Source organism: Suillus discolor (genome assembly GCF_016758755.1).
Source record: "Suillus discolor strain FC423 chromosome Unknown F5147scaffold_7, whole genome shotgun sequence".
Taxonomy (NCBI): domain Eukaryota; kingdom Fungi; phylum Basidiomycota; class Agaricomycetes; order Boletales; family Suillaceae; genus Suillus; species Suillus discolor.
Genome location: NW_024541254.1, coordinates 164,681 through 177,309, shown reverse-complemented (window position 1 = coordinate 177,309; position 12,629 = coordinate 164,681). Strand labels below are relative to the sequence as shown.

General features: G+C 48.8%; 6 protein-coding genes and 1 non-coding gene across 7 annotated transcripts; 4 read left to right on the top strand and 3 right to left on the bottom strand.

Annotated features, from left to right (window-relative positions):
* Positions 1–93: 93 nt before the first annotated feature.
* On the bottom strand, positions 94–2,888 carry F5147DRAFT_380271 (uncharacterized protein). The gene is made up of 8 exons (XM_041429476.1): positions 2,796–2,888; positions 1,313–2,734; positions 1,081–1,263; positions 686–1,030; positions 612–635; positions 377–557; positions 281–324; positions 94–231 (listed from the first exon to the last, which is right to left on the bottom strand). The coding sequence occupies exons 2-8, from the start codon at positions 2,723–2,725 to the stop codon at positions 136–138; spliced, it is 2,286 nt and encodes a 761-aa protein (XP_041297141.1). The 5' UTR covers positions 2,726–2,734; positions 2,796–2,888; the 3' UTR covers positions 94–135.
* A 366-nt stretch (positions 2,889–3,254) lies between these two features.
* On the top strand, positions 3,255–3,725 carry F5147DRAFT_649225 (uncharacterized protein; the record flags this gene model as incomplete). The annotated part of the gene is made up of 4 exons (XM_041433327.1): positions 3,255–3,290; positions 3,335–3,473; positions 3,519–3,529; positions 3,585–3,725. 4 exons carry the CDS (start codon positions 3,255–3,257, stop codon positions 3,723–3,725), a joined length of 327 nt encoding a protein of 108 aa, XP_041297140.1.
* A 279-nt stretch (positions 3,726–4,004) lies between these two features.
* Positions 4,005–4,767, top strand: F5147DRAFT_674473 (uncharacterized protein). Its single transcript, XM_041435851.1, has 2 exons — positions 4,005–4,226; positions 4,319–4,767. The coding sequence occupies exons 1-2, from the start codon at positions 4,080–4,082 to the stop codon at positions 4,637–4,639; spliced, it is 468 nt and encodes a 155-aa protein (XP_041297139.1). The 5' UTR covers positions 4,005–4,079; the 3' UTR covers positions 4,640–4,767.
* Positions 4,768–5,971: 1,204 nt separating this feature from the next.
* F5147DRAFT_t31 lies at positions 5,972–6,056 on the bottom strand. The gene has a single exon. It is a non-coding gene; the product is annotated as a tRNA-Arg (tRNA).
* Positions 6,057–7,680: 1,624 nt separating this feature from the next.
* On the bottom strand, positions 7,681–8,784 carry F5147DRAFT_568494 (TIP41-like family-domain-containing protein; the record flags this gene model as incomplete). The annotated part of the gene is made up of 4 exons (XM_041430905.1): positions 7,681–7,848; positions 7,905–8,072; positions 8,126–8,408; positions 8,462–8,784. 4 exons carry the CDS (start codon positions 8,782–8,784, stop codon positions 7,681–7,683), a joined length of 942 nt encoding a protein of 313 aa, XP_041297138.1.
* A 91-nt stretch (positions 8,785–8,875) lies between these two features.
* On the top strand, positions 8,876–10,918 carry F5147DRAFT_674467 (dynein light intermediate chain-domain-containing protein). Its single transcript, XM_041435850.1, has 5 exons — positions 8,876–9,218; positions 9,276–9,521; positions 9,570–9,857; positions 9,905–10,266; positions 10,322–10,918. The coding sequence occupies exons 1-5, from the start codon at positions 8,966–8,968 to the stop codon at positions 10,820–10,822; spliced, it is 1,650 nt and encodes a 549-aa protein (XP_041297137.1). The 5' UTR covers positions 8,876–8,965; the 3' UTR covers positions 10,823–10,918.
* Positions 10,919–10,925: 7 nt separating this feature from the next.
* F5147DRAFT_674463 (uncharacterized protein) lies at positions 10,926–12,577 on the top strand. The gene is made up of 4 exons (XM_041435849.1): positions 10,926–11,065; positions 11,121–11,171; positions 11,230–11,353; positions 11,403–12,577. Exons 1-4 carry the CDS (start codon positions 11,055–11,057, stop codon positions 12,447–12,449), a joined length of 1,233 nt encoding a protein of 410 aa, XP_041297136.1. The 5' UTR covers positions 10,926–11,054; the 3' UTR covers positions 12,450–12,577.
* The last annotated feature ends 52 nt before the right edge of the window (positions 12,578–12,629 follow it).

Genomic DNA, 12,629 nt, shown 5'->3' with positions numbered 1-12,629 from the left:
CGATAAAAGTCTAGGCGCAAATCACGATAACGAGATCTGGAATAACAAATGATGACAGCGAACCAGAAAGGCGAAGGTCTAGAGGTCTAGATACTGAGAACAGAATTAAAACAAAACGATCAACCCTCAATGCGTTTATCGTTTAACCATGAGTTTGTATGTAGTGTACCCGCCAATGATGCCAAAGGCTGCAAGCGCGGCAAGGATCCCAGCGAACCAGTGGTAAGTGACCTAAAAAAACAAATAAACAGCGGCGGTTCGCAAATGGTAGCCTACATACCGTATCATCCTGGCCTGGGACGTGTACATTCATACCCCACATACCTGGATGAGTCATGAGGACACAGATCATCGACGGTGAAGAGAAGGCACTGACCCGTTACCAAGTTCATAGGGATGAGAATCGTACCCAATGCCGTCAACTTCGAGAGGACATCGTTGATCTGGTTGTTAGCATCTGTCATTTCGATGGAAATCTGCGCCAAGTAGTTGGAGTGCGACCGGGACAGGATTTTTTCGTAGTGATTTAGATTTTGCGTCATGGTTATCAAGTGGTCCTAACAACTCATTGGAATCAATAAGTAGTAAATTTAGCGTCGGCAGCAACTAACCTGAATGTCGGAAAGATATAGACCCTTTTATAAAGATGAGTCGTGGCACGGATGACCTGTACCGAATAACTCACGATGTCTGACGTTGGTGCCACCCTCCAGTTTTCGTTGCATCTCTTCGCGAGCCCCTTGACTACATCCGCCTTATTACCCATCAAGCGCAGTAATCCCATGACTTTCTTGCGACATGTTCCGATCCTTCTCAACATGTCACTTTGCTCTGCCTCCTTCAAAATAAGGACGAGCTCATCGATAGAGTCCACTTCATATTCAATGGATTGGATAAGAGGTCCGAAGGCATCGGTGATATCATCGATCAATGCATACGATATCCAGTCTGATGTGACATTAATGTAGTCTTTGAGCTGCTTTATTCTTCGGCGGACATTTTGTGGATGTGGGGTGGGACGAAAATGGAACTAGAAGGCTTGTAAATAACACATTATAGGAAAACAAACGAAGCACTTACAGATAAAGTTCCCTCTCTAAATACAATAATGTACATGTTCAGGGGCTCCAGGTGCATGGGGCTGTAAGGATCCTGATCGAAGCTCCGGAAACAGACAAGGTAGTAGTTCCGGAACAATTCAATTTTTTCGCGAGCTTCTTCCATTTGGATGTCTTCAACGGTCAAAGGGTGGATAGAGAATACCTAAGACAATGCTTGAGTTCAGAGAACCAACCGTTTGCGTAGGCAGCACCTTGCTCAGAACCTTCATCTCTTCATCTGTCGGGCTTAGAACATCTAGCCACCACGTATTCCCCTCAAGCTCGCCACCACTCCTGAGACTATTTGGTGGGCCTGAATTACTAGCACCGCCCTTCTCTGGACGACCCCCGTTTTGGTTAAGGGTTGCGAAATCTGGGGGCCGCTTGTTCGCGTCTTGAACAGAAGCTGCCCCTTGGTGTAGTGAAGGCACGGGAACAGGGGCAGACCCATCCTTTGCATCTCGCGGACGGTCAGGAGGAGCCAGACCAGTAAACAAATCCTCGAAGGACTGCCCGTCTGCAGGAAGTTCGCTGAGGCTTCGCGCATGAATAGTTGCAGACAACGCATTGGAGTAAAACGAGAAGCGGTAAGGTCTGTCATGACCAGGTGTCATGATCCCACCCATCCCTGCAGCGTTGTACTGATTTGTTGACACGTTATCTGAGGATGGGATGGCACTTAAATGCCCATGTCCCATAAGCCGGCTTGGAAGAGTGAAGTTTGGGTCTCCACCGTGGTTCTCAAATAGGGCCATCTTGCCCCGGGTGCTTTTCCGACTATGCCTTGGGACAGGACTGCTCTGGCTGAGCTTACGTTGTCGAATATTACCGCGATAAGAAGAGTCAAATGCAGCGTCAAATGGAGGAGTTCCTCCAGGTAGAGATGCGGCCAGTTCTGGACCCCCGTTCTGTGCAAAGCTTGGGAGACGCAACCGGAATGCTGTGCCATGGGTATCCGTAGGTGATGATATGCCTAACTGAGTCTTTTCTTGAGCCGCAAAGGCTTCCAGATGAGCAAAGGAAAAAGCGGAACGAGATGCATTCGCTTGATACACGGGAAGGCCGGGCATGGAAGCGAGAGCTTCACTGCGAATCGGTTGATACTCGCTTGTCATAGTCGTAAGAAGCGCTGGGTCATGGGTTTGGTCAAGGTGCTGCATCCGCAAGTCGATAGGAGTTAGGGATCGTGGCGAGTGCAGCCCGTCAGAGCCGCAGTTCACACCATCATGATTGATGTTATTAATTCTGTCCCCACGAGCTATATCGATGTCGTGTTCCTCGATAGCTGAGAAGTGAGAGAAAGGGGGCGCTGTTTCAGGGTGCGGGACCGATTCGTATTCAAGTAATGCTGCTGGAGGCGTCGTTGTAGTCTCTCTCCGGGCCCTGGACAAATGCAGAGCCATGTCTACATCCAATGTTCTCTGCCTCTCCCTCACTTCTGGGTCATTCAGATCATAAGAGGAGATAAGCGTCGGCGAGATGTGGGGTCGAGACCCAGATTCCACCGCGTCAGTTTGACACGACAAACATTCTCTATTATCCCTTCGTCGAACAGGAGAAGCGGCTCTGATTGAAACAGGGGAGCTCGAGAGCACGGGCGGATCATGGAAAGTTGGAGAAGTCATGGGGCCAACCTACGAGGCCTGGTCAGCGAACCGCGCAAATTTATGGAGCTTTAAATGCTGAGCGCCGTACCAGATTTGAAGAAAAGTGTATGCTAATAGCTCACCTAATTGATAACCTGTCTTAAGTTAAGTTGCTTGACACATTAACCTTGAAAGACAAACCAATTTCCACTGCAGCAACTCATTATGAAGGTGAGTGCGCTATTTGGCAAGAGGCCTCTCATCCAAACATGACCAAATAGACCCCATAGAAGTGCCTGTTCTTTCTGGAATCGTATCACTGGTCTTTAACAGATAATTACCAACAAACATATGGAGAGGACGTGAGGACGAGGCCCTCCAAGCCTCGGTCCATGCAACTTCGGAAGTTGAGAAGATACGATATAGGAAAGGCGTCGTCAACTTCAGTCATCAGCGGTAAAAATATCAAAGTCCCTTTCGAGCGCATTCCAGCTGGGATTTACATATCCCTTTCCCCAGGAAAAGCTGGAAATCAACCGTCAGAGTCCTGTCATCAGACGGATATGTAATGTGGGGCGAGACCGAAACCTTCCAAGTTCCCAATGTAGACTTTTGAACACGATTCGACGACTCATCTTCTATTTGTAGAACAGTCGATGCATCATCATCATTATCACTGTCATGTGGGCGTCCATCGAGCTCGATCAAATGTTAGGCAATAGGGAAGTCATCAGAAAATTAGAGATTTCACGATATGAGCTGCTCGGTCATGGAGATGAGCCATCCAGTGAGTAACCTGCTTCCCATTCATACAATTGCTTGTGATAATCAGGACAGTGTAAAGTACGCTGACCTTTGCATTTGTTGTTGACTTTTGTTGACCAAACACCAACTGCAGTCCATCATCAACTGCGAGATTGCTCGAAATGCAGATGCAGGCCATGCACGACTCGCAAAATATGTGACACGCAAAATCAAGAGGGTTTCTTACCTGAATGATGCCGTCAAGCGTTTTCAGTTGTTCTGGACCAGTGCTTAGTCGGCCATCCTGGCCAGGAAGCAGCTCTCACCAACCTCGCATGAGCCCCCCTTATCGACTTTGTTCGAGTCACTTTTATCTTTTGCGAAGCCCTTGCGTTGCGTCCGCATGGCCACCCCAATCATCCTTATCCATCTATTATCTCACCGAACTGTTGACATGGTGTTACAACAGGGTGCACACCGCCGTATATATCCACGAATCCACGCAACTGCCATCCTGCAAGCCATTATCACTCTGTCCAGAGGGCACCTACCTTCGTAGCATCGCGGTAGGAGCAAATCGCGTCGATTATGTGTTCCACGAATAAAACCAACTTCTAATAGACGCATCCGATGAAGGCATCCACCTTCGATGAATCGTGCTCGGACTCTGTCCTCTTGGCAATGGACACCGTCCGGGATCGCTCGACAAGCTTGCGTGGGCCTTTGTGTAACGCCTTCAACAATATTCAACAGTTTTGATTGTTTAGACGAGTGCATACAATGTTATCGTGAAGCCGTTTCTCTGCCTTGGGGGTTCTGAACGCTAACTTGGCCTCGTCGCCGTATTACTGCTTCTACCACCACAGCAACTCTCTTGGTCTCAACGAGGCCATTTTTTGTACAAAGAAGCGCTGCGCCTGCGCCCTGTTGGGCACAGTCACCGCAGCAGAGCAGTACTATCATACATCTACATTGGAGGCCTATAACACATATTTTGACCTTCTTGCCGGTAATTTGGCAACACGATCATTGACAATTTCACGGCGCGAAGTTGCCACTGCCTTCATCAGTGCCAGATCACTCCCTGTAGATGCGGCATCCGCCGTGACGATCTATGACACGCAGATGAACTCGTGGAGCAGGATCGTGGCCAGCGGTGGTCGTTGTCCTCGCCTGAGGAAGATCTCGAGTTCACGAGTTTCAACCTAGCCCACAAGTTCTCAGAGCTCAACAAGGTTTCTGATGCTCAATGTTCCGGGTCAGCACTCTACGCAGCTCATCCCTTTCGAACGAAGGCAGACGGACGTGGGCGGGAACTATTACATCTGTTCTTACTCGCCGACACTTTCAGCTCAGATGGGATCTAGACATATGATGAAGGCATGTGGGACTCCATCTTTCACTGCAATTGTACAAAGTGAACCGGGCGCGGGACAAGGCGAGGCGCTCTTGACTATCGACAGCGAGACTGAGCTTTGTCTCTACAACAACCAACCCCACTACTCACCCTGGCGACAACTTCACATGAGTAGGTGCACTCGATGCTTTCCAACGCAACACCTGGGTGCACCTCGTTTGTCATGGAAAGCAGGACCGCAAGCAGCCTTATGACTCACGTTGCGACATGAGAGACAAACCTTTGATATCATGGAGAACGACACTTCACACTCTGAATTCGCATTGTTATCAGTGTGTCATACCGCTGTTGGCAATAAGGAGACGCCCGACGAAGTCACCCACCTCGCAACTGGACTCCAGTTTTCGGGATCATGTTCCGAGCGTTGGTTGCATATGTTCCTTGTGCATTTGTGCAGGTGGAACACGCTGGTACTGTGAGTTTGACTCATTGCAAGAGCGGCTTTAACTTGAATCAGAAGCATGGATAAGTAAATCAGGATCCTTCGCATTTGTCCCAGAGATAGCGTGGCAAAACAATTCTGCTAAGTTGGGGTTCGAACTCTATCGGGACCTAATTACTACTAAAGTCGTGTTCGGGGCAGGAAGCCTGAAGCCTGAAGAAGTCAATTAGGTATCATGAAATTCACCGTTATTTATTGGGCTATGTTTCTCCATGAAATAATTCATGGGAATGGATATTACCACGAAAAAACTCAGACGGATTGATAGCTCTTGATTATTCATTTTGGTCATCTAGCTTACCACTTCTATTTAGCAAGCTCGTGGTGCTGGAAACAGGGTCCCACCTTTTACATATTGTTCAGGCGGAACAAGGGTGGAATACCTCCCAGGATGGCTAGCTAAGAACTTGGAAATTCGCTGCTTCTGACAACCCGCTATCGCGCATTTGGTGGTACGTTGTGCACCCTCAGTGCCATTCCAAGGTACTCCGCCCGACCAAGGGGACCCTTTTGTTTGTCCAGCTCCACGAGTAAATATATAGAAGCGGTAAAACGGAAATCTGGTGTATCGATTAACTGTGACTTACTAATTCTCTCATGTTGATCCGAGATGAACATCAAAATCATCAAATTCCCCCATCGAGAAAAGGTTATAACGTAAAATAGACAAAGAATAAAAATCAACCCCTGGCGGGACTCGAACCCGCAACCTCCAGATGCGCTTCATTAGTAGAAGTCTGACGTCATAGCCATTAGACAACAAGGGCTTGTGTGACAAGCGCCAAATGACGTTCATGATCCTGAGCTCATTTTCCCATGTAACATATCCCAGATGATCGTTCTCCAAGTCTCGTTGGAACCGTTTAGGGTTCTGTAGCTAGCTAGCGCCGCACAAAAACCTGTTGCACTGGTTATAAATAACGGCCAGACAAATCAATTCACTTGAAGCGTGTATCAATGGTTCTGAAGACCTCCACGAGTTGAACAATTCTGATTCGAGGATTCGGGCCGCGGAGGATGGCCAAAAAAACATGTGTTGCTAAACACCGTGACCATATGTGGAAAATTTGTATTGCTTTGGGGCATTTGGAGTCATGACAGCAGTAGCATAGCAGCACATAGAAGAATCGACATTGAATAGAATTTCTTACACTTATGAGGATAACTTACATTTACCAGACGGTTGCTTCGGCCACGTTACATCGACTCATGATGGCAAAGACTTCGAGTGTTTAAACTCCCACATAGACAGCACAGAGTTACTATTAAGTAGCGAGTGCCACGTAACATATCGCTACGTAGTGCGTGGGGTCATTACAATTACCTCGTCATCAAAAGAGAGTTCCCCAGATTCCTGCATGACGGTAAAAAAAACAGACCACAACCCCCTAGTGTCGGACCAAACCCGGCACCCAGCCTGCCTCGTGCTCGTAATGATCCCATGTTCTTGGGTATAAATTGCATCAGGAATTTTCCCCTTTCCTCCAACTCACATTCCTCAAACGCTCAGCGACGTCAGCGTGCTCCACACCTTTGTTTCCCTACACGCACAAGTTCACCATGGAAAGTCGGTCTGTCTATAATGTATGATCATCTTCTTTCTTAATTTCGATTGCGAAGATTGAACAGGAGATCACCAGGTGTCTCGTCGTAAGGTGTACACTCCATCATATGTATATGATGGCGCCTCGCAGTTATCATCCGTCTCATCCGATACTTTCGGAAGTTCAGACGAACACGCTGGATGCTGGTCATGGTGGGGTGGTCTTTGGCGCTGCTTGAGGTGCTGGTGACACTCTGGTCAGTAGCCTGTCATAATTGATCGCACTGAGCTGATCATACCATACTCTTCTAGGTGAAGATACACCTTCTCATATTCAAGGTTGAACGGCTTGCTCACAGCATGGATGTAAGTGGCCCAGGCGGCCAACACACCATAGAGTGATCGCAATTCATTCCCGTAGCCATGCCTTGGAAGAAGGAAGACGGCGTTCCTTCATTTTCAGGAATCGTTCTACACATAGCATATATATAGTCAGCCAATAGTAATGCACGTACCACTATTTTGTCTCATACCGACTAGGATCCTTCCGCTTGTCCAACGTAGTTGCAAACCTTACCATGGATTGGGCATCTACGACTGCTTCCGTTGCGTCAGCCACATGAAAGCCCCGCCAGCGGGGATAACGCTCATTGTTCGGCAGTCAATCTTCTATGCAAGCAAGTCATTGATTAAGAATGCATGCTGCAAAAGGGTGTTGAACATGCGTTCTGGAAAAATTCCCAAAGTCTGACTGTACCCCGAATTCTGCTGGGAAGGTTCGGATATGAAAACAGAATCCATGAGCTACAAATACAATGCAGATGGTTCTACCACTTATCACTGGTGCATTAGGGTCCATCTCTTGCCAGTACCGCTATCTCTACTTTTGTCCTCAAACCCCTCCAACGTGTCCTCGCCCCTATCTGCTGAGATTCCGTAACAGGTAATTCCGTCAGCACCTTCGCAATGAAGTTTGCGTCCGTCAGAGGGGTCAAATCATGGCGACTGGGAAGTCGCTGAAGTTGACAGTTATCAAGGGATGAGTCAACACGAAAGGAAACATTAGACGCACCCTCTTAACGCCATCATACGGTGCTTCCCAACCACTCAATTGACGTATGACTAACGAAGGGCTTGAGCTGAAAGAATGATATATTCTCGTGTCATGTGTGCGGAAAAGCACATTATCCACACGAAGCGTGAATCGCGACAAAATGAATATACACGTTGGCATGACGCGCTTCAATCCGGCCTAGTCAGATAACAGAAAACTATAGGGACAACAGCACGAACTATTCGCACGAGAAGGTTGGATGATCCATTATCATGTAGTTCATCCTCAAAAAGAGGGATTTCCGCGTAGAATAATATCGGATCTGGTCGCGTGAGCTCAGAGAGCGGAATAGAATGAGATGGGTTGTCTTGATCGGCATCTATCCATTGTATTGAAGAACTTGGCGAATAGGTGCCTAGTGCAGAATCAAGGTGATGACCAGGATAAGTCATGGTGTAAGTCCAGTCATAATGCTTGGCTGCGACTGTAACAGGCAACGGAAGGTTCGTTCCAGGGTCTGTGCTGGTGGGTACGCTCAAAATCACATTGGTAGATATGTAGCACGGATTCCTCACCGGCTTTTAAGCCAGGCATCTGCATAGCCAACCTTGACTCCACCATCGCCCTCCCCGAGCTCACCTTTTTTCACACACTTGAGGGCATTATGAGTGTCAAACATCATCTTCCACCCAGATGGCTGATGTTCGAGAGATAGATAGTTACTTCCAAACGTCATTTCAGGCAACGGGAATCCCAGCGAAGCTTGCAACGCGTCGCACTCTGACGCGCTAGATATTGGGTTGGTGGACGCGATTATCACCCAATCATTGATTTCGATTGCACGTGAGTTGGGAGTCTCTGATAGCTTGTGTTGCGGTACCGCGGCTACTGAAGACATGACTTCAGTAAGAAAGTAACTCTTTGATATGATCTCCTAGGAAGTGACTGTTGTCGCCGTCGTAGCTGTCGTCGTCAAAGATGATCAACCTTGATCGGAGTTTCAAAACTACAAGTGTAGTACTCTAGTAGTCTGACTCTCAAGTACTCGAACTCGACTAGAAGTAAGTACACTAGAGATCATGGAGGGGTCTCGTCCAGCGACACCAGAAGCACCTCCAGAAAACCTATGGTCGTCGATATTGGATTCAGTTTCTTCTTCACGATCAATCCCTTCAAAACAAGTTCTGCTTCTAGGTCCTTCGTCGTCTGGCAAGTCCGTACTTGCCTCGGCCTTGCTACAGAAACCAGTTTCTGAAGAGAGCAAAGACGAGACACGGTCAGATTTCGCTCTTGGATATGATTGGGCCGATATAAGAGATGACGGCGACGAGGGTGTGCTTCACTGCTTCTCAAGTTTCTGTACATGAAGCGTGCTAATGCCGTGACTAGACACCTTGGCGCGTCTATCGGTGTACACAGTACCTTCGGATGCGATAGCTCATACTTCTTTGATACCACACTTTCTGCCTCCTCGGGTATCGCTGCCTCATACCCTTGTAATGATTGTCTTGGATTGGACGCGCCCTTGGACATTTTTAGACAATCTTCAGACGTGGCTCAAGTGGGTAGAGATATGGGCGAAGGGTGATGGATCTCGGGATCTCGAAATCGTTCGAGAAGAGAATCATGAAAGATGTATGTTCATTTGATTGAGTCAATCCGATAGCTGACATTATCCTGCAGTGCAACATCATTTACAGCATTACACTGAGCCCTCCGTCGACGCAGTCCCTACCACATCTAATATTTCCTCGAATACAGTCCTACCGCTCGGCCCTGGCACTCTAACCCACAATTCTGCCGGTGTGCCGATTATTGTTGTCTGCACCAAATCAGACCTGATAGACGAGGGAAATGATCTCGTGGGCGCCAGCAGTTCCGGTATGGGTGGCATGGTGAAAGGTAAAGGTGGTGAGTGGGAGGAACGTACGGATGGCGTAATGCAGGTTCTACGAACGATTTGTTTAAAATGTAAGTTTTCTGTAAACTATATTGAGCATCTCATCACACTACTCTAGATGGAGCATCATTATTTTATACCACGCAGCAACCTAACACATTACAGGTGCTGAGGCAATATGCCCTGCACCTCTTATTTATCCCACCGGCACCGTCTCCTATGGCATCGGGATCCGAGGCTCCGGCTCCTCTACGCAATCCATTTGTCTTTCATCATAAGCCAAATCCCCTAGACCGCGATCGCATCGTCGTTCCTGCTGGTTGGGATAGTTGGGGTAAGATTGGTGTCCTTCGAGAAGGGTTTGAGGCGAAGGTTTGGGGCGAAGCTTGGGAAGCAGACCTTGATGCCGACGTGGAGTCCGAGGATCATTCAGGTGCAACAAAGATGTATAAGGTGCTAGTACCAGATCGAGGCGCGAAGGTGAAATACGTTATTCTGGTAATCTGGCACACGGACCTCATCTTTTTTTGTGCAGCCACCCCCTTTACCTCCGTTTAATTCCCCCATGGCGGAGCAGGCGTTCCTTGCCAAGCATTATGACGAAAACGCCAAAAAGCCAGACCGGGATCCCCGTGGCGCTTTCCGAAATCCCACGGATACGGCCGCAGCCGGCATTGTTGGGCCACTGGGGAGCAGTAGTTTCAATCTTCCAAACGTTGAGCGTGCCCTCAGCGAGATGGAGGCCGGGATGGGAATGACCAGTTCACTCAACGCCAGCACGACCGCTGATGGGGCGCGCAGACTACCACAAAGGGCTGCAACGGGTGCAAACGCGACCACTCACGTTGGTCGACCACCAAGTTCGCCGACTACTGGAACTTCACCTAGTCCTGGAGGACAAACTCAACATGAAGTCTTACAAAACTTCTTCCAAAGTTTGCTTAGCTCACGGGATCGCGGTGGTGCCAGTGCAACAGCTAAGAGCGTGGGCCCAAAAACAAATGGCAATACTAGTGGTACAGACGATACAAGCTGATTGTATTCTTCTGGTGTACTTTAGAATGATGGATTTTGTATCATACACGCAGTGGACACTATTATTGTGTGTTTTCGGACAATAAACAAGTGACCAAACAAAAGCGACCGTCACCTTAAGACCCTACCTCCATCAACGGGCAGCCGAAATTTGCAGCAAAGTCCGGTCTTAACTAGTTTCGTCTCGCTAACTTGTCAGCCTCGTTGTAACCGCATTCCCCTGACACCACAACATGGGCAGATGGTGCGTTAATCTAATCAGTTCAAGTCTATCTAATCACGCATGTCGCGGCGTGTAGGACAGCCGAATATTGTGACGAACTGTTCGGCGCGAAAATGAGGAGCTTGGTGTATGAGTGTCTTCTTACTACATAACTTCTGGCTAAGGAGACCTCTGCTCTGCTGCAGCTCCGGAGCAATCAAGCGCCATAGGCTTGAGAAAATCGAACCCACGATAAGCTATGAGCATTTCGTGGAGGACTTAGACGGTGGTGACTCGTTTACCACTTCGTTGATTGAGATTCTGGTCAAGGTGCGCTTTCTGCCACATACCCTTTGTTCACTTCTCACCTCAGCTACAGGAAGTGGCAGACCGACACCATCGCCAGAACGCCACTGACCGTGGTCTAATTGGAGATCGCACCGCTAGAGCGCTGAGGAGGCTATCTAATCCAACCACTACCTACAGGGAACGTTATACTTGGCGCGCCACCAGTGGTCGAAGAGCAGTGGACCTTTCAGAGTACTTGTCGCGACCTCCGGATGAACTCGAAATGGACGAAGAGGCTGATGAGCTTGAGTCACTAGAGCAGTATGGCCTCGTGCCACTCGAGGGCGCTCGTATGAACACTGAGTTGTATGAGGCATACCGGCATCCTCCACGGCCGAATCCTCCAACAACAGCCTACCATGCGTTCTCTCCTGCTTTCTACCCTGCACCGAATCCAGCACCTGTGCCAGACGACAGGGTGCTTCCTCCTCTAGATTCACCCCCTGCTCCACGACTCGGTGGTTTGACACTTCCATCAGCGAGTGGCCTGCTCCATACCTCACTGAGTCGACAGCCCTCCATTCGCCGTCCTGTCAGAAGCAGAACAGCGGATTTCAGTGACTTCAGCGCACGGCGTCGAAACTCTTCGCGACACCTAGCTGATGAGGAGGGCCCATCGAGACTCGATTCGTCCAGCACATTCCCTGGTCCACACGTCGGTGCACCCAGGGAGGATTCCGACCCCCCTTCATCTGGACAGCCGGGCCAGGCCAGGCGGTTTTTCCCTTTCCGCTCAAGACGCTTTGAAGTCATTCCCACACCTCGACCTGCACCCAGTACGGGTGAAGACTGGCTCTTCCCACCAGCCCCGTGGTCATCATCCCCATCAGACCGCACTGCATCCTTGGCACTCGATAGCCAAGTTGGTGAAGAGCGCTCCCAGGCACCTCGGCTCCGGCGAGGCGGCCTTAGAGCACCGGAATCTATGCTCTCACGGCATGCTTCGCCTGCCATTAACGCAGGGCTGGCACTGAGGGTATCAGAGGAGATAGCTGCTATTGAGAACGCGGCAGCTGAGCGTCAAGAGCAGACGCGATCTGTATCAGAAGAGATATTACACTCTATTGGTGGACCATAGACTCGTAGAGATATGATTTATTCCTCGGTAGGATATTTGTATTATTTTTACTTTTACGCCTCCACTTTGCATATGTTTCGTAGCACATGCTAGCAAAACAGAACACTATTTAGACGGATCATACTGAATTTGTAAAGTAACTAAAGTTACGAGTTTGCCACGTCTAAAGTGTACTCCGGA

Bases quoted from the DNA above. Each gene is read 5' to 3' on its own strand.
- F5147DRAFT_380271 (XM_041429476.1), bottom strand. From the start codon at position 2,725: ATGACTTCTCCAACTTTCCATGATCCGCCCGTGCTCTCGAGCTCCCCT. The intron at 1,031-1,080 runs GTAAGTGCTTCG...CAAGCCTTCTAG, and splicing joins TTAGAGAGGGAACTTTATCT to TTCCATTTTCGTCCCACCCC. The intron at 636-685 runs GTGAGTTATTCG...TCTTTATAAAAG, and splicing joins TGGCACCAACGTCAGACATC to GGTCTATATCTTTCCGACAT.
- F5147DRAFT_674473 (XM_041435851.1), top strand. From the start codon at position 4,080: ATGAATCGTGCTCGGACTCTGTCCTCTTGGCAATGGACACCGTCCGGG. The intron at 4,227-4,318 runs GTTTCTCTGCCT...GGTCTCAACGAG, and splicing joins TACAATGTTATCGTGAAGCC to GCCATTTTTTGTACAAAGAA.
- F5147DRAFT_674467 (XM_041435850.1), top strand. From the start codon at position 8,966: ATGGAGGGGTCTCGTCCAGCGACACCAGAAGCACCTCCAGAAAACCTA. The intron at 9,522-9,569 runs GTATGTTCATTT...ATTATCCTGCAG, and splicing joins AGAAGAGAATCATGAAAGAT to TGCAACATCATTTACAGCAT. The intron at 10,267-10,321 runs GTGAAATACGTT...TTTTTTGTGCAG, and splicing joins TACCAGATCGAGGCGCGAAG to CCACCCCCTTTACCTCCGTT.
- F5147DRAFT_674463 (XM_041435849.1), top strand. The intron at 11,172-11,229 runs GTATGAGTGTCT...GCTCTGCTGCAG, and splicing joins GCGAAAATGAGGAGCTTGGT to CTCCGGAGCAATCAAGCGCC. The intron at 11,354-11,402 runs GTGCGCTTTCTG...CCTCAGCTACAG, and splicing joins TGATTGAGATTCTGGTCAAG to GAAGTGGCAGACCGACACCA.